Source organism: Schistocerca piceifrons, chromosome 6, assembly GCF_021461385.2.
Source record: "Schistocerca piceifrons isolate TAMUIC-IGC-003096 chromosome 6, iqSchPice1.1, whole genome shotgun sequence".
Taxonomy (NCBI): Eukaryota; Metazoa; Arthropoda; class Insecta; order Orthoptera; family Acrididae; genus Schistocerca; species Schistocerca piceifrons.
In genome coordinates, this window is record NC_060143.1 from 138,111,582 (window position 1) to 138,135,649 (window position 24,068).

Consider the following 24,068-nt stretch of genomic DNA (forward strand, 5'->3'; position numbering starts at 1 on the left):
AATAAACACTGATGTAAGGAAATCACATTGTAGTAGATATTATGGTATTGGGAGTTTGTCAAAGACTTTAGAGTTTCATGATGCGAAACTTACTTCTGATACAGATGTCTTAAAGTAAGAACATATGTGTAAAGTGTTCTGTAAATTTACTTGCTGCGCAACACTGTCAAAGACTGCGCTATATACTACACTGGGCAGAGATATGCCTATCAGTAAGTAAATGAAGATATATAAAAAGTTACACGGTCTGTGTTTTTGAGAGGCAACGTAGGACATTAAACCTTTCTTCACGAATTCCAGGACCTGGGAGCATACAACACAAACTTTTATCTTTGAAGAAAACAACGCACCGAAAGATAAGTACTAGTATTTCAGTTTAGCCCCAATCAGTTATTTGGCAGCAATTGAGTTTGCAGTCCAAGCTCACAGCATGTGAGAGCACTTGAAAATTTCAAACAAGACAACTGAACTCCGATTATAATCTGTGCATTTCACAGCCTCCGCGCCACGCAGACAAAGCGATTTAGAGGAGGAGGAAGGCAGAATATGGCAACTTTGGTGCAAAGAACAAGTGGGTGTTTGAATTGAACAATGTGAACTGAAGCAGTCTCTTTTTAACATCAGAAGTAAAGATTATCACAACAGGAGCAAACGTAATACATCATTTAACGAAATTTGCTGTATGTTGAAAGAGCAGAGGCCGCAATAACAGTGGAGCAAATTAAAAAGAACTCTTCATTGACCTTACTGCCGAGAAACAATCATCAAAGAGAAGTCGTGCTGCAGTGAGGATACTGACGCACTGAAAGTGTAGTTTTTGACAGATTTCGTTTACTGGACACGCGCTTGACAGAAACCAGCAACGTGTCTATATACAACGAAGACAGGATTTCTGAAAAACAGCATCTCTATTGTTTCTGATGGGAAGTAGCTATTTACACTGTCTGACAAAAAAAAAATTGAAGCGTCCAGAAGGGAGGAGGAAATGGAATGAAACTTCATGGGTTGAGAGGGTATGTGATGTTATTTCATTGATTACAAAATCGATTCAAATTTACAAAAAACTTGACAGCATGAGCGCACTTATCTTGCAGCCCCCTCTGACCTGGATATATGCACTGATTCGGTTGTCATAAATCTGTTGTATCCTCTTCTGAGGCAAGATGACCCACAAATGTTGTGCCTGGTCCTTGATAATCTGTACTAGCACTGGGACAGAGTTGATGTCCTAGCTGCTCTCACAAATGTTCTATCCGCGACAGATCTGACAATTTGTTACCCACAAGACTACTTCAGCATCACACAGGCATTTCATAAAACGACGTGCTATGTGGGGAAGAGCATTTTCCTGTTAAAAAAAGGCGCCTCGATGGTGTAGCGTGAGAGACAGCAGATGAAGCGAAGGGTGTTCCTGACGTACCGTTGTGCCGTGAGAGTGGTGGTACCAGCCGTGACCCGAAGTCATACCCGACGGCTTCCCGCACCACGATGCCAGGGCTAACATCCCTGTGCTTCTCCACAACAATTGAAGAACAGGACTTTTCCCCATGTTGCCACCATACTCGCCGACAATGGTCTTCTGGGCTAGTGCAGAAACTATATTCACCGCTGAACAGAACGCAATGTCATTCATCAGGAGTACGTACTCTCTGGTCACGACACCACTCCAAACGCAGCCGTTTGTTTTGTGATCCCCAGTCTGGCTGCTACTAACATCCCACTAATAATGCGGGAAGATACAGAATTTTGCAGAGAGTCCATTAGTTATTGTTGGAGGGCTTCCGCATTTGTGTGCAATACTGTCATTCTCCCTTGGAACCTTGTTGAAGAGGCTGCCTGCCCTCACTTTCCTATGCAGTCCAGTATCACATCCGAAAGCCCCACAAACCTGGCCATTGCACGGCCAAATGGAGACCCACAACGAGGATCCATTCAGACTATTCGGGTGACGATAACGCTACCTCACACGGGTATGCGGCATTGCCGTTTCGTTCACAGCGATGATTCGACATCTGGTGCTGATCGCGCCTGTTATGTACCCTACCAGGCTCGGTACCAATACTAAATACGAACAGCGCTAACGCACTCTGCTCGCCATTCTACCTGTTGCGAAGAATTGCATCTTTAATTATCCATACAACCGCCGATGGTGTGTTCGTATACGAAGTTACATTGACGTCCAACCTTGTCTTCTGGGTGATTCGTTTCTTTTTGTCACAAAGCGTATTTTCATTTATTGAAATTCGGAGTTTTTTATTCCGTGTAATCCGTGTAATAACACGTCCACCAAAAGAAGTTAATTTAGAAGAAATGTTAAGCTTGCCACCCTTCTCCCGTCTGCACATCCGTATTTTTCACCTAAAACGACCGTTTATTTTTTCATGCTGTTCCCCGCAATGGCATATAATGCAGCGGCCGCAGAGAAAGCAGAGTTGCTGATTTCCTTTTAGCACTCTACACCATCTCTGTGCGTTCAGTACAGATGTACGCTATCTGAAGCGCGATCTTTGTGCGTTTTAAGGCACGTGTAAATGGACATTTTGCGTATGATCACTGCTTGCCTCGCCGAACAAAATGTCAGTCACCCCCTTAAAAGAACACACTGGTTGCTTTGGGGGGGGGGGGGGGGGGTTACATGCTGTGGAACTGTTACCAGTTGGTTAGTTAGTTAGTGAGTTGCCTGTTTTGTGGATTATAAATACAACCTTTCGCTGTGCTGTGGGGCGAGTCTATTCCATATTTATAGCGCACTTCCTCAGCCAAACACATAGCAATCCGCGACGATTCTGCATTTCGCTATGCTTTCTTACATTGCTCGTTGTGTGCTGTCGGTGGTGGATCTCCACCTGCATATCCAGGCGTCAAAATGCTACTGAGTATCTTCCAGCACCTCCTGAAAGTAAGCGCAGCCTTTCTCCTTTAGCTGTAGCGTGAGCTCTATTTATGCGTATATGTCATATTATTGTTTGTTTGTGTGTGTATTATGAAGGCGTGTATTGTTTCAGGTCGCAGGAGGCCGGTGTGTCGAGTCCTGGCAGCGGACAATCGGAGTCCTCGTGTGACACCACGGCCGCCGCCACAGGTAAATTTCAGAAAAGAAGGAAGGTTAGCGTCTGCAGTCTCGTTCACAAAGACGTCAGTAGAGGCGAAAGGGAAAGAAATTGACCTTCCGTGCATTCGCCTTAATCGATCTAGAGAAACTACGAAAAAATGAAATAAGGATGGTTGGACGGGAAATTGAACCTCACTGCTTCCGAAAATAAATACGTACTCCGCCTCTTAGCCAACAGAAGTCGTCTGCTTTCCGATTTCCTTTCATTTGTATGTCGTTTCTGGACGAATCTGTAACGTCAGCCCATGAAAATACAGTGTTTTTTCGAACAGTTTTGTAGCCAGTAGTCTCACAGAGCGAGCGTCTTACAGAAGCCTCTTCAGCACCTCTGGATTACATACCAATAAATTCACTTCCATTCGATATAGATTATACATCGCTGTCTATTAGGGTCCAGAATGAAGTTTTATGTTGTGCTGGAAAAGTCTATGACAGGTTTCCGATAGATACCAGACAGGAGATCGGAAATATCTAATGGCTCCAAGCACTATGGGACTTAACATCTGAGGTCATCAGTCCCCTAGACTTAGAACTATTTAAACCTAACTAACCGAAGGACATCACACACATCCATGCCCGAGGCAGGATTCGAACCTGCGACCGTAGCAGCAGCGCGGTTCCAGACTAAAGCGCCTAGAACCGCTCGGCCACAACGGCCTGCCTGAAATATTCAGATATTAAAGAATAATTTATCGAAGTACCTGGAATCGAGAAAGTAAATTCCGGTTTACACTAATGTTGATTTCGAGCACATAGATAGCCGAAATCATTACATACTACTATGAAGTACCGCATAAAAACAACAGTTGAGAGAAGTGAAACAAACGTTCACTAGACACACCGCACCGCACTGCACGACTCACGTTGTCCTCCGACCAGCAACAACACCACCACAAGCGGCTGCCTGCGCGCCGTTGAATGGTTACAGCAAGCTAACTGTAAGCTCTTTATTCGTGGCTGGTTCAGATGGCTCTGAGCACTATGGGACTTAACTTCTGTGCTCATCAGTCCCCTAGAACTTAGAACTACTTAAACCTAACTAACCTTAGGACATCACACACATCCATGCCCGAGGCAGGATTCGAACCTGCGACCGTAGCAGTCGCGCGGTTCCGGACTGAGCGCCTTAACCACGAGACCACCGCGGCTGGATTTTATTCGTCCATAGTTCGTTTACACAATTATGTCAGACATGCCATCTTCATTTAAAAAGGAAACTGTTTTTAAGATGTTAGCTAAGGGGTGCCACAATGAAATCATCTTATAAAAAAATTACGCTTCTTATTTATATCACATCATTGGATAGATACCACACACACGCGCGCGCACACACACACACACACACACACACACACACACACACACACACACACACACACACGCGCACACAGAAATTGGTACATCCACTTAGTTTGTAACTGATGGGATGGCAGTTATAGTGACGTCATTAGTGTCAAGAGAATGACGCCAAAGGAGTAATAATATTAAATGAAGAAATCCCTATCTGTTTTAGGTCTTCCTCCACGACATCATGTCCGAGAAGACAATTTGAACTAAACGGCCCTTTTCTTCAACGATACACGTCATCTTGTGACTTTTTTGAACAATATGTCTGGCCAGTATTAAAGATATTTCGATCTTACTATCCGATGCTCCTGTACTTCAGCAATACATCGAGGGTCCAGAAACCAAGCAAAATTGATATTATAGTGGAAATTTGCATATTATGTTCTCCGACTTCCTAAATCTCCAAGCACCCGGAAAAACCTGAGCTAGAACCTCATCACAATGAATGAGATTTGAGTTGGAAAGAGGTTCGAATTTTCTGAACAGATTCTGGGTATAGGATTATACAGTAAAATTTATTAAACTATGACAGTTTACTAAAGAATGATTGGTTTGTGTTATTAAATTATGTTAGTTTTACCATTCCCTGTTCTCTGTTACCTAAATAATCCTTGACTCTGTTCTATGTATTGTTTAAGAGATGTGCTTTAACTGACTTTACAAGCGTTTTGTTTTAATTGTCTTTCCGTGGGCAATTTATTGTACAATTTTATTCGCTTGTAGAAAATGCTGTTTTGTGTTTTTTGTTTGTTTGCACTTCGCAAATGTTTAGTTATGGCCTAGTTTCATGATCTTGAATGCTGCTGTATGAGAGCTAATTGCTGACGTGAATGTAACGGCACGGTTTTCCAATAGTAGTGTGTGACAGGGAATAGATGGATTACACTAATTACACTCTGGTGGTCTTGTGGTCAAGCGAATGCTTGGAAACCGTAATATATCACGTGATCGAATCCTTCTAGCCCTCACCTGTCAACGATATGAAAATTCACCAGGATGAAGACTGGTTGGGATTCCACGTAGTGGCGTAGCGACGGGGGCATAGGGGACAAGTGGGTCTAACATGCCCCGGGCGCCACTTGCAGAGGGGCGCCAAATGGCCTAGAAGACAAACAAATTTTCTCGAAAATGTATTATTATTATCAGAGTAAATTCTATATATTATTAATACATGTGTTCTCGTAGGGGGTAGGGCGCCAGTAAAGTGTAGTATCGCGTCCCGGGCGCCGAGGAGGGGAGGGGCTCAATAAAGCGTTGCACCCCAGGTACCGATTGGGGGGGGGGGGGGGCGGGAGCGGCGGCAATAAAGTGTCGTGCCTCGGCGCCAGTAAATGTTGTCTACGCTACTGATTTCACGTTAAAATGTAGGTCCCCTTTCACCGATAGGAGTACTAGAGTAGGTTGGGGACACAGAAGTCGCCAAAGTGTCATACAGTTGTAAGAATTACACCACGCTGTTGAACCACACGGAATTATTATTATAGTGATGAAATCATTGTTGCTAGAGTGCTGCTTGATGAAGAGGAAAAGAAGAAAAGGACGACATAAAAAATTTTGGTTGCACAACATCTGCCTACTGTGAGGTGGCTCCTATGTTTTAGATTTGGTATTTTTCTTTGTACTTTTCGCTAGTTTGGCTCCATTGCATTAAAATAAGTTATTGTCTTTTTGGATCCAGTAGGGATAAAACGAAAACACGTATATCCTATTTTGGATCCAGTCAACCTGATATACATAAAGTTTTTAAAAAATTGTGAAATCCAAATATGTTGCTTTGGTTTCAGAAGAGGCACAAAATCATGCTTCAACGTAAGTATTGGTAAAGGAAATACAAATATACCAAATTGCATTCTCTTCGTGTGATCATAATTCAACTTCCAGAATGAGATTTTCACTCTGCAGCGGAGTGTGCGCTGATATGAAACTTCCTGGCAGATTAAAACTGTGTGCCCGACCGAGACTCGAACTCGGGTCTCGAGTCTCGGTCGGGCACACAGTTTTAATCTGCCAGTAAGTTTCATAATTCGACATCACCACTAAATATAATCTTTTTCAAGCAATAAATAACTTTAAACATCCGCCTTGCTTGATAAGTAGCCTACGGAGCGCGGATGGATACTCCGTGAGATAATGCTTGAAGTGAGATTGCAAGTAACTCAGAAACTTAAGTATAATTTCTTCAGGCTGCTGTTCTCTCTCAAAATATATCGAATAAAATCGATTATCCGGGATATGACTACTTTATTCAAGTGTTTCTTGACCTTTCCATTCTGAACCCCAGTTTGGAATTAATTAACGTCTGTTCCAGACCTAGAATTATAACTTTTTTCAGGTTAGCCAGACCTGCGTGTCACCCGACCAGTGATTTATGAAATGAGAACACATTCACTTCAGAAAATCGAAGCAAACAACTTGTTTCTGATATGCAATCAATGAAATTATCATGCAGAAGTAATATTTTTGCGATTCTGATATTTATTTATGGATTTCCTGTTTTGTTGGCCCGATGGCACCCTTTCCTCTTATCTACAGCTACATATACACACATATTTCGCAAGTCACTATATGATGTAGGGCGGAAAGTACCTTGTACCACTACTAGTCATTCCATTTATAGTTCCACTTGCAAACAGAGCGAGAGAGTAACGACTTTCTATACGCCTTCATACGACCCCTAATTTATCTTCTCTTTGTGATCCTTAGTAGAAATTTACTTGGACGGCAGTAGAATTGTTCTGCAGAGAGTCGTAAACGCTGGTTATCTAAATTTTCTCAATATTGTTTCGCGAAAACAATGTTGTCTTCCCCACAGGAATTCCCATTTGAGTTACAGAAGCATCTCCGAAACACTCGCATAATGATCTAACCTACCGGTAACAAATGGAGGAGAACGCCTCTGGATTGTTCCAGTGTCTTCCTTTAACCCCTAAACATAAAATCACGAGTTTCTCGTTTTTATTATTATGTCAAAAACGTAGAACCCCGAGTATAATCGATCAACTGAAGAACACACCTTTGAAAAAAAATAAAACCTCGCTTGTGTCCGTTTTAGCACTGGTAGTTAAGTGTTCGGCCGCTAGAGAGCACCTGATCGACATTTGTAGCCAGGATGTCACGCTTTGGTAGAGAAGATTGTAACTGGATATCGTCTTAACTTTGTGCAGCTTTGGATGCTCGACGACAAAAGACGCCGTTTCAGTCCCAGTCCAATATGTTGTTTAGGCAGTGCTTTCGATAATGGATAGCTGTAATGATCCTGAGTTTGGCATTCAGTTTAGCGGCTCAGAAAGTGAAGAATGTGACGTTACTTCAGTGATGACAGTTCGTCAGTTGAGTGACAAGTGCTCACCAGCGGTACGAGATAAATACATCCACTGCGCTCCAGACAGCTCCTCCAAGAGTTATGTTCACAGGAAACCATTGTGAAATCATAGTTCGACTTCATAGCTTCACAGAAACTAAAAAATGACTTCAGGTTTGAGGATATTTTAGTCAAAGTCCAGTGCACGATTTTACTGGAAATTTTATTAATGGTGGTCTTCAAAAATTTGTAACTCATCATCTTGAGCTTTAAAAGCTATCTTCATACTGAGGTGACAGAAGTCACGGGATAGCGATATGCACACATACCGATGGCGGTAATATCGTATACAAAGGGATAAAAGGGCAGTGCACCGGCGTAGCTGTCATTTGTACTCCGGTGAATCATGTGATGAGGTTTCTGACGTTGTTATGGCCACACGACCGGAATTAGCAGACTTTGGATGTGGAATGGTAGTTATAGCCAGATGAATGGAACTTTCCATTTCGGAAATCGTTAGACTATCCAATAGTTCGAGATCCACAGTGTCAAGAGTGTGCCGAGAACACAACATTCCATGCATTACCTCTCACCATGGACAAAGTAGTGGCCGATCGCCTGCACTTAACGGCTGAGAGCAGTGGCGTTTGTGTAGAGTTATCAGTGCTAACAGACAAGCGACACTGCCTAAAATAACAGCAGAAATCAATGTGGGACATACGACGAACATATCCGTTAGGACAGTGTGGCGAAATGTGGCGTTAATGGGCTATGGCAGTAGACGACCTACGCGAGTGTCTTTGAAAACAGCATACATCATGTGGAGCTCCTCTCCTGGGCTCGTGGCCATACCAGTTGGGCCCCAGACGACTGGAAACCGTCACCTGGACAGATGAGTCCCCTCTATATCAGGTGGTAATAGCTGATAGTAGAGTTCGAGTGTGGCGCAGACACCTTGAAGCGACGGACCCAAGTTGTGAGCAAGGCACTGTGCAAGTATAATGGTGTGGGCTTTGTTTACATGGAATGGACTAGCTCCTCTAGTCCAGCTGGAGCGATAACTGATTAGAAATTGTTATGTTCGACTGTCTGGAGACTATTTTCAGTCTGTTACTGACTTCATTTTTCCAAATAATGGATGACGATGCGCCTTGTTACCGGGCCACAGTTGTTCGCGATTGGTTTGAAGAACATTGTGGACAGTTCGAGTGAATTATTTGGCCAGCCAAGTCGCCTGATATGAATCCCATCGAATATTTATGGGACATTATCGAGAGGTCAGTTAATGCGCAAAATCTTGCACCGGCGACACTTTCACAACTATGGACGGCTATAGGGGCAGCATGGCTCAGTATTCCTGTAGGGGACTTCCGACGACACGTTGAGCCCATGGCACGTACGTAGAGTTGCTGCACGACATCGGTCAAGAGAAGGTCCGACACGATATTAGGAAATATCTCATGACCTTTGTCACCTCAGTGTGTATCAAGCAACACACCACTAATACTGCATTCGAACATTACAGGATTGTTTTCATACTCACGTGCATTAACTTACATCTTCCTGCATTTGGATCACGCTGTCATTCATAACAAAAATACAAATTCTGCTTAAGTCATCCTGTATCCTCCTACAGTCACTCAATGATGATGCCTACCCTTATACTTCAGAGTTGTCAGCAAATAATTGCAGATGCTGCTCACCCTTCTTGAGCCCATATTTCACACGTCTCTTTCTCACATAGACTAGAACCAAGCTGGGGAGAGGCGTGGCGGGGGGGGGGGGGGGGGGGGGGAGCTACCTTGTATTCCAAAGAATGCTTATCATTTTACACCTTGTATTCCAAAGAATGCTTATCATTTTACACTTTCTGTTTGGGTGAAAGATAACAAAATTTTTTCAGTACCCTGTTATCTAACTCGCAAGAAATTCATTTCACCTTCACTTACTTTTGCCCGATGTAACAAGACAAAATGCTATGGGAAGAACTGCAGCAACCAGTCATTATTTATTATAAATGGTGACTGCTGATTGCAGTTCCTTCCATAGTAATCTAGGACACAGTCACTGTGTTCCTACACTATTATGGGAAAAAAGTATCAATACGTCATTCAGAAAGGCTGCTGGAGTAATTGAAATATTACTGCCTGCTGTAAGATAAACACCGTTATTTTAACCTAATGATTATATTTTATTTTCACATGGAATAACTTATTATAAGCTTAATTGAACTCATTTTAAACAAATGATTCTCTGTAATTACATTTACTTGCGTGGGTAAGGAGCAGCTTTCTATACAGCTTGCTGCTACAGAAACTGCCTTCTTTCGTTGAGTCTGCTGCTTCCTGCAATTGTCACTTCCGCTGAAACGGGTTCTAATGATATGAGCAATCCTCATTTCTTTTGCAAATACCATGTCAAGTATCTTTCCTTTGATTTTAAATTGGTCTCGCAATGGGAACGTTTTGCCAAACTGACGAAGAAATTGTGTAGGTGATAAACATTTTCTTCTGTTTTATCTCTTACGTTATTCGTAATTTCAAAATTTGCCCGTAGAATAGCAGCCGCAGATTGTTAATCGCTTATTTTTTCATGTCATGTGCTTTTATATGTGTCATTTTGCTGAGTACAATTCCTCATACTGGAATCTCGTAGATGTTAAGTTTTTTTATTCCGACATTGCAGTCTCTGCGAACTTGCAACAGACATCCGATAGCAATTTAAAAAAGTTTTCGACCTTCAAGCAGTACTTGAAAAGCACCCTTTCTTAATTGGTCGTACAAACCCAGTGGATTCTTGTACGCTGTTGTCTACATAGTCAGCAAACAACGCTCAAAGAAAATAATATTGAAACATTAGACGAAACGGCAGATGGATGGTTCAATAAAAGAATCGGTGCTTTCTTTAAAAAAGTAGGTGCTTTTCTCATAATATACCTCTACATATAAAGTAATCCGTACGTAATTCCTATATCTATCAGTTTCAATAAATTAGTGCTAATCGTAATTTGTTCTCACTGTATAGAAGTTGCATGCAGTGGCTGTTTCTGCCTGCTAATGTATACCGTGACTCGTTCCATATTCCTGGTTTCTTATGCATTGTCCCACCTCCAGAAATAACGACACTGTGTCATGCATTTGAAACTACTATTTCGACTGGAGTGTGACAAGTCTAGTAGGAAAGCACTCCTGTCAAAACCCACGTACTGAAAGCGTCTCAAACTGCAGCAAAAACGTCAAAACCTGTAAGCTACTGCTGCTGTTCTGGAAGCCTCTCACCCGACCTCGAAAGTCCATAGATTCAGTGTCACCACCTGGAAGTAAATTTTGGGTGTGACGTCATGCTGACACAGATATCACTTGAGGCGGAATACAAATTTCAGACAGGACACGGATAAAAGACGAAACTGACGAACGGAGAAGCCATCCCGGCAGTGCTGAAACCTACGAGGCAGTCCTGAAGGGGTTGCTGCTATATAGCGGACTTGTCCATCAGTGGAAAGTACTTTTTTGCATAGTGCTTGACGGTGGGTACTTCATACCACTGCTAGTCACTCCTTTCGTGTTCCACCCGCAGATGGGTTGAGGGGAAAATTACTGCCTGTATGCCTTTGTATGAATCCGTACCTCTCTTATTTTACCCTTATAGTCCTTAAGCGAGATGTAAGCTGGAGACAGTAGAATGGTTCTGCAGTAAATCGCAAATACTGGTTCTCTGAATTTCAATAGCATTTCGCGAAAGATCACATTGGTCTCGCCGAGGATCCTCACGTGACTCAGGGAGCATTTCCGCAACACTATCGTATCGATCTAACCGACTGGTAACAAGATCAGTAACGATACTGTGTCATACATTTAAACTACTATTTCGACTGCCGTGTAAAAGTCTAGTAGGAAGGCGCTCCTGTCAAAACCCACGTACTGAAAGCGTCTCGAATCGCTTCCATTTAAACCTTTAATCCAACCTTGTGGGTATCTCAAACACTCGAGCAGTGCTCAGTACGTCGCACAAGTATTCTGTACATGATCTCCTTTGTAGGTACGCTACACTTTCCCAATAAACAGTAGTCGACCATTCGCCTGCCTTACATCAGACTTTCCGCTCTCATTCCATTTCATATACGGGTTGTTCTAAAAGTCTCTCCGCAGTTGGTGGCCGGGCGTGCCGTATGATTGTTCGCCTGCCTGGGTTTTCCAGCGAAACAATTAACGCCCAACGACACTGGAACGATATTCTGTACCCATTCACAGGAGAACTTGTTTTAAGTGAAATACTGAACGGTTATTTTCAACAAGATGGTGCAACCGCGCACACAGCTCGCGTTTCAGTGTCACTGCTTGCTGATGGTTTTGGTGATCGCATAATTTCACAGGGAGTTTGGCCTCCACGATCGTATGACCTAACACCACCTGACTTTTTTTCTGGGGTGCAGCGAAAGCAACTGTCTATAAAAACCGTCCAAAATCCATCGATGAATTGAAAACCGCAATATTCACTTTTACTGCTTCTGTTACAGAAGAAATGTTACAGCTTGTGCTTGGAAACATGATTAGACGAATTGAATTGTGTATTCAACAACGGGGGGAGGGGGGGGGACACTTTCAACATTTACAGTGAAAATTTGTAAGTAAAAATGAATATCCAATAAATTAATATCCTGTATTTCACTAAGTTTCATTTCGGTATATTCACTGCGGCATACTGCACGCACGGCTAACAATCATACGGCACTGCGGAGAGAATTTTTGAACACCCCATAGTTTCACAAAGTTACGGCCTAGGTATTTAATTGAGCTGACAGTCAATCAACGTATTCGAACATTAGATGAATGTTTCCCCTATCCATCCATATTAACTTACATTTATCGATGTTTAAAACAAACTGACATTAACCGTACCAGACATAAATTCAGTCCAAGACATGCCGACGTCATCACGGAACATTCTCAGTTTGCTGCCCACCTTTCCGATGTGAAATCAGTGCTCTGATCATGCCAAAAGAGGCCTCTGCTGGCAGTTTCCGTCAGTTGTAAAACGCTGTCAATAAAGTATTGCACTCAATGCAGATTACTTAAGAGGCGAGTAACGTACGCTGACGGAAATCGAAAGTGTTAAATCATTAAGCGCCCGTCCGATTTTCATCAAACCTTGTGGAGGTGTTCGTCTCATAATGGGTATTAAACGATTAAACTTTCATTCCGTTCGAAACTGATGCCCGTCGGCGTCATCAGCATGAGATATGACCTGCATGGGCAATAACATACTCTTGTATTCGTCGTGGCATGGAAGTGAACAGCGTGTGAATATCATCTTGCTACGCATAAAACACAATTCGTGAAGATCACTGGCTAAAGGCTGGTATTAAAGTACACTCTAAGACAAAAAAAATTATCTCTTCTCTAATATAACTCTTCACAACAAAGTTTATAGAGAGTATCCACATACACCACTGAATGTACCTGTAAAGTTACAACATTATACGACTTATAGTTCAGGAGATATGACGTCATAAACAGAAAACGACGCACCACGAAGGAATTATCCAAATGGGACGAAAGTCGGTATATGTGATGATTAAAATTTAAGAACAATTGAATGATTTGTGCAAGAGAGAGGCTTCACAAATTGAGCAAGTCAATAACGCGTTGGTTCACCTCTGGCCCTTACGCAAGCAGTTATTCGGCCTGGCATTGATTGACAGAGTTGTTCGATGTCCTCCTGATGGATGTCGTACCATATTCTGTCCAATCGGCGCGTTAGTTCGTCAAAATCCCGAACTGGTTGGAGAGCTCTGCCCATAATGCTACAAACGTACTCGACTGGGGAGAGATCCGGCGACCTTGCTGGCCAAGCTAGGATTTGGCAAGCACGAGGACAACCAGTAGAAATTGTCGCCGTGTGCAGGCGGCCATTATGTGCTGAAACGTAGTCCCAGACATGTCTCCAGATACGTCTTCGCTGGTCATCAGGGTTCAGTTCGAAGCTGGACTCATCACTAAAGACAATTCCAATCAGTCAGTGAGATTCCGGACCGAAGACGTGTCTGAAGGCGCCCCAGACGGCGGTGGGATACCAAACTGACTGTTGCCGCGATAACAGCCGACAACTAGGAGTGGTGGTCTGGATGCCATTTCTTTTCATAGCAACACCCCTTTGGTTGTCATCCGCGGCACCCTTATAGCAAAGCGGTACATCAACGATATTCTATGCCCCGTTTTGTTGCCGTTCCGTTCATTGTAAGCCATCCTGGGCTTACATTTCAGCAAGATAATGCCCTCCCGCACAAGGCGAGAATTTCTACTGCTTGTCTTTGTGCTTACCAAACTCTACCGTGACCAGCAGGGTCGCTTCTTCCCTACCTAATTGTGAACGATTAGAGCATTATGGGTAGGGCCCTCCAACCATCTCGGATTTTTGACGACCTAATGTGCCAATTGGACAGAATCTGGCACGATATCCCTCAGGAGGACGTCCAACGACTTTGTCAGTCAGTGCCAAGCCGAGTACCTGCTTGTATAAAGGCCAGAGGTGGACTAAAGCTTTATTGACTTGCTGAATTTCTGAAGCTCTTCTACGTGAAAGCATCATCTAATTTCTCTTAAATGTGCGTAAGCATCACATCGACCAATTTTCCTTGCATTCGGACAGTTCCATAAAGGTTTCTTTTTTCTTGAAATGCATGCGTCTTCCCATTCACCCCAGACGAGCTCAGTGAGTGACAAATCAGATGATCGGCCAGGTCAATCAAAGATCCAAACATTCCTCAGGGCTTTGGTGTTGTGAAATGCAGTGTTTAGAGTCTCGTATTATCACGCTGTAATTCGTTCAAGAAGCCAACAGGCTACCATATCTTATTATCATATTCAGTAGCTCTCCACACAATGATTCTAGGAGTTGGAGACTCTTGAGAAACGCTGCTTCCTGTACCTTTCACCACGTTGTCTATGGATTCGGTGCTAATCTGACTGACACAAAGAGAAGCAAGGCCCACCTCTGAACACAACAGAATCCCGCCCAATGTCCCAGTGGAATATGGCTCTACGCCATGCAAGTCCCTGCTGTCTGCGGTATGGTGTCAGTGGTAAAAGGCCCGTGATGTGGACCCCGCTTCCAGTAATCTGATCGCAACAGCTCGAGGTGACACTCTGCCTGTAACCTTAAACTGGAGTTCAACTTTTGCCGTCCGTCTGCTCTTCAGAGCCAGTCGAACAATCCTACGAAATCATGGTGTTGTAGCTCTGGAATAATCCGCGCCTGCTCTTCTTGCCGCGTTGTTGCCCTGAGTCCATTTCATCTCCACTACCCGTTCTGCAGTCACTGCACTACAATCAGTTGTCTGTGTGATTTGTCGGTAAGCAGCAAGTGCAGGTGCTCTGGGTATGCTGTGCGGAGATCTTGACCTGAAAAGATGCAGTAACGTTAGATATTCGCGACAGTCCTCGTGTTCTCATACGAGGTGTGGGAGAAAAGTGATGAGACTGATTAATTAACTACCAAAGTTTTAATTTTTTTTCAAATAACAATGTTGTCCACTTCAAAGTAGTTTCCTCCGGCAGCCATACACCGGTAGAGTCGTTGTTCCCAGCCTTGGTAGCAGCGTTGAAAGGCTTCAACTGGTAGAGACTGTAACATGTGGATCACTTTCTTCTGTATGTTCTCCAGAGTCCGGGAATGACGTCGTCTTGCGACATTTCTCGATTTAGAGCAAAAAGAAAAAAGTCGCAAGGACTCAGACCAGCTGATTAGGTGGGATCTGGAACAACGGGAATGCCTTTTGAGGTTAAAAATTACGTGATGGAAGTAGCTGTGTGACATGGGTCATGGTTATGATGCAGCATCCACTTGTCTGTAATGTCCTGTTTCACTCAACTCACTCTTTTCCTGAGCCTTTCAAGGACGTCTTTGTAAAACACTTGGTTGACAGTTTGTTGTGGAGGAACAAATTCTTTGTGCTCGATACTCCTATTGTCAAAAAAGCAAATCAGCGTAATTTTGATCTTTGATTTTCTCGCTAAAGCTTTTTTCGGTCGAAAAGATGTCTCAGTGTGCCACTCTTGCCGCTTAGTCTCACGATCGTACTAAAAAATCTAAGATTCATCACCTGTGATCACACGATTGAACCATTCATGATCTTTGGCAACCCTCTCAAGAAGATCAACGCATACGTTTCTTCGACCGTCCTTCTGTTCAGTGTGAGGTTTTTTGGCACGATTTTAGCACAAACCTTTCATATGTGCAAAAATTGCGTCAAAATTTGATGAATGGTGAATATTTTCAACTTTAGCAGGTGACCCGTCATCCTTAGTGTTAAACGTCGGTCTGATCTCACAAGAGCACGCAGAAGTTCACATTTTTCATAGATTTTTGAAGTTGAAAGTCTCCCTGAGTGAGGTTCATGTTCAACGTATTCTCGGCCTTCCAAAAATGATATTTGCCATCGAAAAACTTGTGCCCTTGACAAGATATGTTCCCTGTAGGCCTCTTCCTACTTGTCACAGGTCACACTCAAGGCTTCCCAACTTAAATGCGAAACTCCATTGCAAAACGTTGCTCTAAATTCCGTTGTTCCATTTTCGTAACGCACTCCAAAAACACAACTTCACTGATGGCGCTCTCAAAAATGATGTGATGGCTGTATAGAGCATCTGGAAGGGATGAACACACCGGTCTACACAAGTAGAACAACACAGCGTTGCCAGATCACTCGCAGTGTTGGCGGTCTCATTGCTTTTTTCATACAAGCGCACCACTCTTCATCTCTAAGAATGGCTTTCTTCTGTACTGAGAATAAGCTCGCATAAGGATGAACTTTTGATCAGCGTATCCCACATGGATGGGAATATTGACGGTATCAGTTGGTAGCGTTTATGGTGTAACACTTCGCCGGCCGGGGTGGCGTGCGGTTCTAGGCGCTACAGTCTGGAACCGCGTGACCGCTACGGTCGCAGGTTCGAATCCTGCTTCGGGCATGGATGTGTGTGATGTCCTTAGGTTAGTTAGGTTTAAGTAGTTCTAAGTTCTAGGGGACTGATGACCTTAGAAGTTAAGTCCCATAGTGCTCAGAGCAACTTTTTGTAACACTTCACATTCCTGTCTGTGTATTTTGTCTTACGGTACCATTAAGTAAACTTTTTAGCCTCACAAGTACGAGCTTTGACGCAAAGACGCCGTGTGTGTGTGTGCGCAGGCGTGCCGGCGAGCGGCGGCTCTGGCTCGTCGGGTGCGCTGCAGGACGGCGGAGGTGGAGGCGGCGACGGGTCCGGGGGCGGCGCGTCGCCCGTGGGCGTCGGCGCCGGCGCGGGGGCGGCAGCAGCCGCCTTCTCCGCGGCCGCGTGGGCGGCCATGCCGGACTCGTCCAGCGGTCAGTACCACCTGTGTCCTCAACTTCCCCTGTGTGTAACTGTCGAGTTTGATATTAACGTCCATCAGTTACAAATCGAAATAGGCTGGTCGCATCAGGGTAATTCGAATAAAAGCGTTAGCGACGGAATGTGGTAAAAAAAGGACGCCGCTCCCATGGAAGTACTGGGCAGAGGTGGGCAAACCCAGGACCGGTTTTAGGCCATGCGGGGCCTGTAGCACTGATGAAATGTATATGCTCTCACATTTTTTAAATGAATTGTTTTACTTCCATGTTGTTGTTGTTGTTGTTGTTGTTGTGGTCTTCAGTCCTGAGACTGGTTTGATGCAGCTCTCCATGCTACTCTATCCTGTGCAAGCTTCTTCATCTCCCAGTACCTACCGCAACCTACATCCTTCTGAATCTGCTTGGTCTCCCTCTACGATTTTTACCCTCCACGCTGCCCTCCAATACTAAATTGGTAATCCCTTGATGCCTCAACACATGTTCAACCAACCGATCCCTTCTTCTAGTCAAGTTGTGCCACAAACTTCTCTTCTCCCCAATCCTATTCAATACTTCCTCATTAGTTATGTGGTCTACCCATCTAATCTTCAGCATTCTTCTGTAGCACCACATTTCGAAAGCTTCTATTCTCTTCTTGTCCAAACTATTTATCGTCCATGTTTCACTTCCATACATGGCTACACTCCATACAAATACTTTCATAAACGACTTCCTGACACTCAAATCTATATACTCGATGTTAATAAATTGCTCTTCTTCAGAAACGCTTTCCTTGCCACTGCCATTCTACATTTTATATCCTCTCTGCTTCGACCATCATCAGTTATTTTACTCTCCAAATAGCAAAACTCCTTTACTACTTTAAGTGACTCATTTCCTAATCTAATTCCCTCAGCATCACCCGATTTAATTCGACTACACTACATTATCCTCGTTTTGCTTTTGTTGATGTTCATCTTATATCCTCCTTTCAAGGCACTATCCATTCCGTTCAACTGCTCTTCCAAGTCCTTTGCTGTCTCTGACAGAATTACAATGTCGTCGGCGAACCTCAAAATTTTTATTTCTTCTCCATGGATTTTAATATCTACTCCAAATTTTTCTTTTGTTTCCTTCACTGCTTGCTCAATATACAGATTGAATAACATTGGGGAGAGACTACAACCCTGTCTCACAACCTTCCCAACCACTGCTTCCCTTCATGTCCCTCGACTCTTATAACTGCCATCTGGTTTCTGTACAAATTGTAAATAGCCTTTCGCTCCCTGTATTTTACCCCTGCCACCTTCAGAGTGTGAAAGAGAGTATTCCAGTCAACATTGTCAAAAGCTTTCTCTAAGTCTACAAATGCTAGAAACGTAGGTTTTCCTTTCCTTAATCTAGCTTCTAAGATAAGTCGTAGGGTCAGTATTGCCTCACGTGTTCCGATATTTCTACGGAATCCAAACTGATCTTCCCCGAGGTCGGCTTCTACTAGTTTTTCCATTCGTCTGTAAAGAATTCGCGTTAGTATTTTGCAGCCGTGACTTTTTAAACTGATAGTTCGTTAATTTTCACATCTGTCAACACCTGCTTTCTTGGGGATTGGAATTACTATATTCTTCTTGAAGTCTGAGGGTATTTCGCCTGTCTCATACATCTTGCTCACCAGATGGTACCATACTTCCATGTAATTCGTCTGATAAAATTGTATTCCACAAATTTAGTAACCAACAGATTTTACGCCCCTCAATTTCTGAATAATTATCAGACTTAGACATTCAGACTCAGTTTGTCGGTGGGAATTATTGGCGATCGCCTCGTGGGACCAATCATCCTTCCACATTACTTCACAGGCGCGGCGTATCTGCTCTTTCTGCGGGCGACCCTGCCTCCACTGATGGAACATGTGCTTTGGTGGTACGAGGGGTACCTGGTTACTATATGATGGTGCTCCAGCTCACTTCCGCATGTCCGTGCAGAGATATCTTGATAATATCTACGCCGCCCGCACATTGCAGCTGAACCTTTGCTGATGTTTCACTGCCACCATACCACTAAAACAGTAGTGCAGACAGAACGTTCCCACTTGCCTGGTGACCTCTGTTGTTTCTTATCCTCTTATCCTAAAGATCGATCACATCTGATGAACAGGGAGTCAAGACAGAATAATGAAGTTTTATAGGAAAATGTTATCACTCATATGAGAGCATACCATACTCGTGAGTCAGTTTGTCCACGGGAGATCAGCCACGTTACATAAAGACGAATCTCGAGCTAAAAAGGGTAATTAAAAATTTGTTCAGCGGGATAGAAAAACACGAAGGGGTGAATGAGTTCCTGTGCTGAAAGGAGGTAAAGTCGCTCTGCATCCTTAAAATACAGACAAGAAAAAACAGATCGTAAAAGTGAATAAGTGAATTGCGTCTTTTTTTTAGCATCTGTCAGTAACGTCCCCCATAACCAGTTCCTTAAAGAATCGAATTCCCATGCGTAAAACAGCTTCATATTTGTGACTACTTTACAAATGAGTTACTGTGTTGTAAACATCCTAAGACAAAAAGAACGACGCATCACGAAAGAATTATCCGAATGGAATGGAAATCGCTATCAGTAGAAGTGATGTACATGTACAGATAAAAAAATGATTATAATTTCAGAAAAATTGGATGATTTTTTTTCAAGACAAACAACTTAACAAATTGGGAAAGTCAATAACGCATTGGTCCATCTCTGGCTCTCATGCAACATTATTCGGCTTGGCATTGATTGACAGAGTTGTTGGATGTCCTCCTAAGGGATATCGTGCCAAATTATGTCCATTTGGCGCGTTAGATCGTCAGACTTCCGAGATGGTTGGAGGGCCCATCCCATAATGCTTGTCCTCAATTGGGGAGAGATCCGGCGACTTTGCAGGCCAAGGCAGGGTTTTGCAAGCATAAAGACAAGCAATACAAACTATCGCCGTGGACGGGCGGGAATTATCTTGCTGAAATATAAGCCCAGGATACCTTGCCATGAAGGGCAACAAAACGGGGTGTGGAATATCGTCGACGTACCGCTGTGCTGTAAGGGTGCCGCGGTTAACAACCAAAGGGATCCTGCTGTGAAAAGAACTGGCATCCCAGACCCTCACTCCTGTTTGCTGGGCCTTATGGCGGGTGACAGTCAGGTTGGTATGCCGCCACTGTCTAGGGCGCCTTCAGATGCTTCTTCGCTGGCCATCGGGGCTCAGTTCCAAGCGGGTCTCTTCACCGAAGACAATTCTACTGTAGTCGGTAATATTCCAGGCCAAAGACGTTTCTGGAGACACTCCGAGCAATGTGGGATACCAATGACTGTCGCCCGCCATACGTCCGACAACCAGGATTGATGGTCTGCGGTGCCATTTCATTTCGTAACAGGACGTCTTTGATTGTCAACCGCGGCACCCTTATAGCACAGCGATACATCAACGATATTTTACGTCCAATTTCGTTGCCCTTCGTGACAAGCCATTCTGGGCTTATGTTTCAGCAAGATAATGCCGTCCCGCACACGGCAAGAGTTCTACTGCTTGCGTTCGTGCTTGCCAAATCCTAGCTTGGCCAGCAAGGTCGCCGGATCTCTCTCCCCTGATCGAGAACGTTTGGAGCATTATGGGCAGGACCCTCCAGCCAGCTTGGGATTTTCACGATCTGACGCGCCGATTGGACAGAATTTGGCACGATATCCATCAGGAGGAAATCAAACAACTCTGTAAATCAATGCCAGGTCGAATAACTGCTTGCATAAGCACCAGAGATGAACCAACACGTTATTGACTTGCTCAATTTGTGAAGCTCTCTATCTTGAATAAATCTTCCAATTTTTCGTAAATGGTAATCATTTGTTTGTCTGTGCGTATTCATCACATCTACTGATTTCCGTCCCATTTGAATAATTGCGTGATGGTGCGTCGTTTTTTTGTTTGTGACATCATATCTCCTGAACTATATGTCGTACAATGATGTAATTTTACATTCAGTGGTGTATGTGGATACCGTCTGTAAAATCTGTTGTCAAGAGTTAGTATTAGAGAAGTGATAAATTAAAACATTGTGCCTGATGCTGAAGTTTTATCGCATGAACAGCGAAAATGTAGTAAGCAATAAACTTGGTTGCTTTCATAATTTTGTGCCGTGTCAGCGATAAAAATTTTGGAATGATTTTCAATCACTTACAAAGTTTGTTGAAAGTGGCAAAGTGCTGTCATTCTAAAATACTGGTCGTATTGCATTATGGGGAATTTGTATGTCGTAATTGAAATTGCCTAAGATATATAAAGTTTCTCATTTAGTACTTGTGTTACTGTGTTGAACTTTAACATAAAATTGTACTTTTTAATAAATAGCTTCCAACAGAAGTTAAATTTTCAAATTTGGTCAATAATTAGACAAAATACTGAAAAATCAAATTTTTGTTGCCCCTGGAAGCTGTTAGACTAGGACTGAATGACCATTTCAGCTAATTAGTAATATTTGTTTCCTGAAGTTAACTGTAAAAAACCACAAACTATATACCTCGCAGTCTTATGCAGTAGGATGTTTTTTGCATTTGTGGCTATGATTTGAACAAGCATTGTGAATTTTGCTCATTAAAATTTTATCATCACTATTATTTCTGTACAATAGTTTTGTGCAAAACAAGAGAAATATGCCTGTAGAGGCAAATGAGTATAAACAGAAGACTATAACATCAGTTTTTGTATTTTCATGGTTTAATGCCATTTGGTTATTAATTATGAACTTTGACAGTCTAAAAATGTTGGTAGAATCCTCAGACAAAAAGTTTTGGAAAGTATTTTCACACAGTGGTAACTCATTCTAAATATTTTCTCCGTTCACAGTTGTCAAGAGTGAAGGTCGCAGCCCGGGTCTGACTGAAACTTCATCACTGGGTCAAGATAGTCTATATTCTGACTCACTAACTGCCGCGTACAACACTTCGGATTCACAACATACCTATGCTTCACCAACTCAGCAGTACTACACAAGGTAATTTCAGGGATGCCATGTGCAAAAGAAACTCATTACGGGCAACCAGATAATACATAGTAATTTTTATTGACATACACAACACCAATTTCTTTCAAAATTATTCATGTGAAAATCAGTTCATTCCGTCTCCATTAGAGAGAATAGTAAGTTTTAGAACTTAGTAGTCACATTAAACATATAAATAATTAAATTGTTTTATTTGTACCTAATTTTAGATTATTGAAATGACTTTTTGTGGCCAATAAGCATTCACTTTAGGAGCATTGAGCAATATATGCTGATGGAAAAACATGCTGATAGAAAAACATTGGCACACGAAGAAGGAATTACGTGACATAAACAAAAGTTGGTAAGCTTGTTTCTACATCTGAAAGATGATGTCTAATCAAATTTCATGCCTGTCACAAAAGACTGGCACTAGTAGTGCCATTGTGAGGATGCAAATCAGATTTGGTTTAAATAAATGCTGTAACATTCATGAGTGTTAGTTACCTTTCAGATTGGATGTGACAAGTTGATGTCAGTCAAGAATGTCTTTAAGGTGACGGAGACACCATTATCATCACTTCAGTGTGTTTGAAAGGGGTCATGTAATAGGGCTACTAGAAGCTGGATATTCCTTCTGTGATACTGCAGAAAGACTTGGTAAGAATGTAGCCACTGTACATGGTTGCTGGTAGCAGCGGTCATGAGAATGTACAATCGCAAGACGACTGAGCACTGTGCGAACAAGGCCCCTGAACTAGGTGATACTCCATCAGAACTTTTGAAATCTTTGGAAGAGCTAGTTTTGACAAACTACTTCATCTGGTGTACAAGATATATGAAACAGGTGAAATACCCTGAGACTTCAGAACAAATGTAAATTTTTCAATTGCAAAAGAGGCAGGTGCTAACTGGTGTGAATACTACCAGACCATTAGTTTAATAAGTCATGGTTGGAAAACATTCACACAGATTATCTACAGAAGAATGGAAAAACCTCATGACTGCAGAGAAGATCAGTTTGGGTTTCAGAGAAATGTAGGAACATGCAAGACAGTGCTTACACCAAGTCTTATGTTAAAAGATAGGTTGCAGAAAGATAAACCTACACTTATAGCAGTTGTAGATTTAGAGAAAGCTTTTGACAGTATTGAGTGGACTGCTCTATTTGAAATTTTGGAAGTAGCAGGGACAAAATACAGTGAGCAAAAGTGTTCCAAACATACACAGAAACCAGACAGCAGATAGAAGAGTTGATGGTAATGAAAGGGAAGCCATAGTTGAGAATTGAGTGAAACAGAGTTTCAGCCTATTCCTGATGTTATTCAATGTGTACACTGAGTAAGCTGTGAAGGAATCTGAGGAGAAACTGGAAAGGATTTGAAGTTCAGGGGGAAGGAATAAAATCTTAGCGGTTTACCAACAACATTGTATTTCTGTTAGAGATGACAAAAAGGGCTTGGAGGAGTAGTTGAACTGAATGGATAGTGTCATGAAAAGAGATTGTAAGATGAACATCGCCAAAAATAAAACAAGGGCTGTAATCAAATTATATTAGGTGATAATGAGGAAATTAGATTAGGAAATGAGACACTAAAAGTAGCAGATGACTTTCGCTATTTGAACAGCAAAATGTCTGGCAATGGTCAAAGTAGAGAGGATATGAAAGGCAGACTGGCAATAGCAAGAAAACCATTTCTCAAAAAGAAGAATTTGTTAACATCTAATATAAATTTTTAAGTATTAGGCAGTCTATCCAGGAGGTAATTGTCTGAGTGTAACCTTGTATGGAAATTAAATTTGGACAATAAACAGTTCAGACAAGAAGAGAATAGAAGCTTTTGCAATGTTGAAGATTAGGTGGATAGATCAAATAAAAAATTACAGGGTACTGAATCAAATTGGTGGAAAAAAATTGTGGCACAACTTGACTAAGAGAATGGATCACTTGATAGCAGA

At 42.6% G+C, this 24,068-nt stretch overlaps 1 protein-coding gene across 1 annotated transcript in view; it reads left to right on the plus strand.

The window, feature by feature from the left end:
- Positions 1 to 24,068, plus strand: part of LOC124803195 (eyes absent homolog 2) — a 228,017-nt gene that overhangs the window by 163,834 nt on the left and 40,115 nt on the right. Inside the window, exons 3-5 of the mRNA XM_047264376.1 lie at positions 3,006 to 3,082; positions 16,948 to 17,121; positions 21,974 to 22,121. Coding sequence (XP_047120332.1) covers positions 3,006 to 3,082; positions 16,948 to 17,121; positions 21,974 to 22,121 — 399 coding nt within the window. The remainder of the gene's footprint in view (positions 1 to 3,005; positions 3,083 to 16,947; positions 17,122 to 21,973; positions 22,122 to 24,068) is intronic.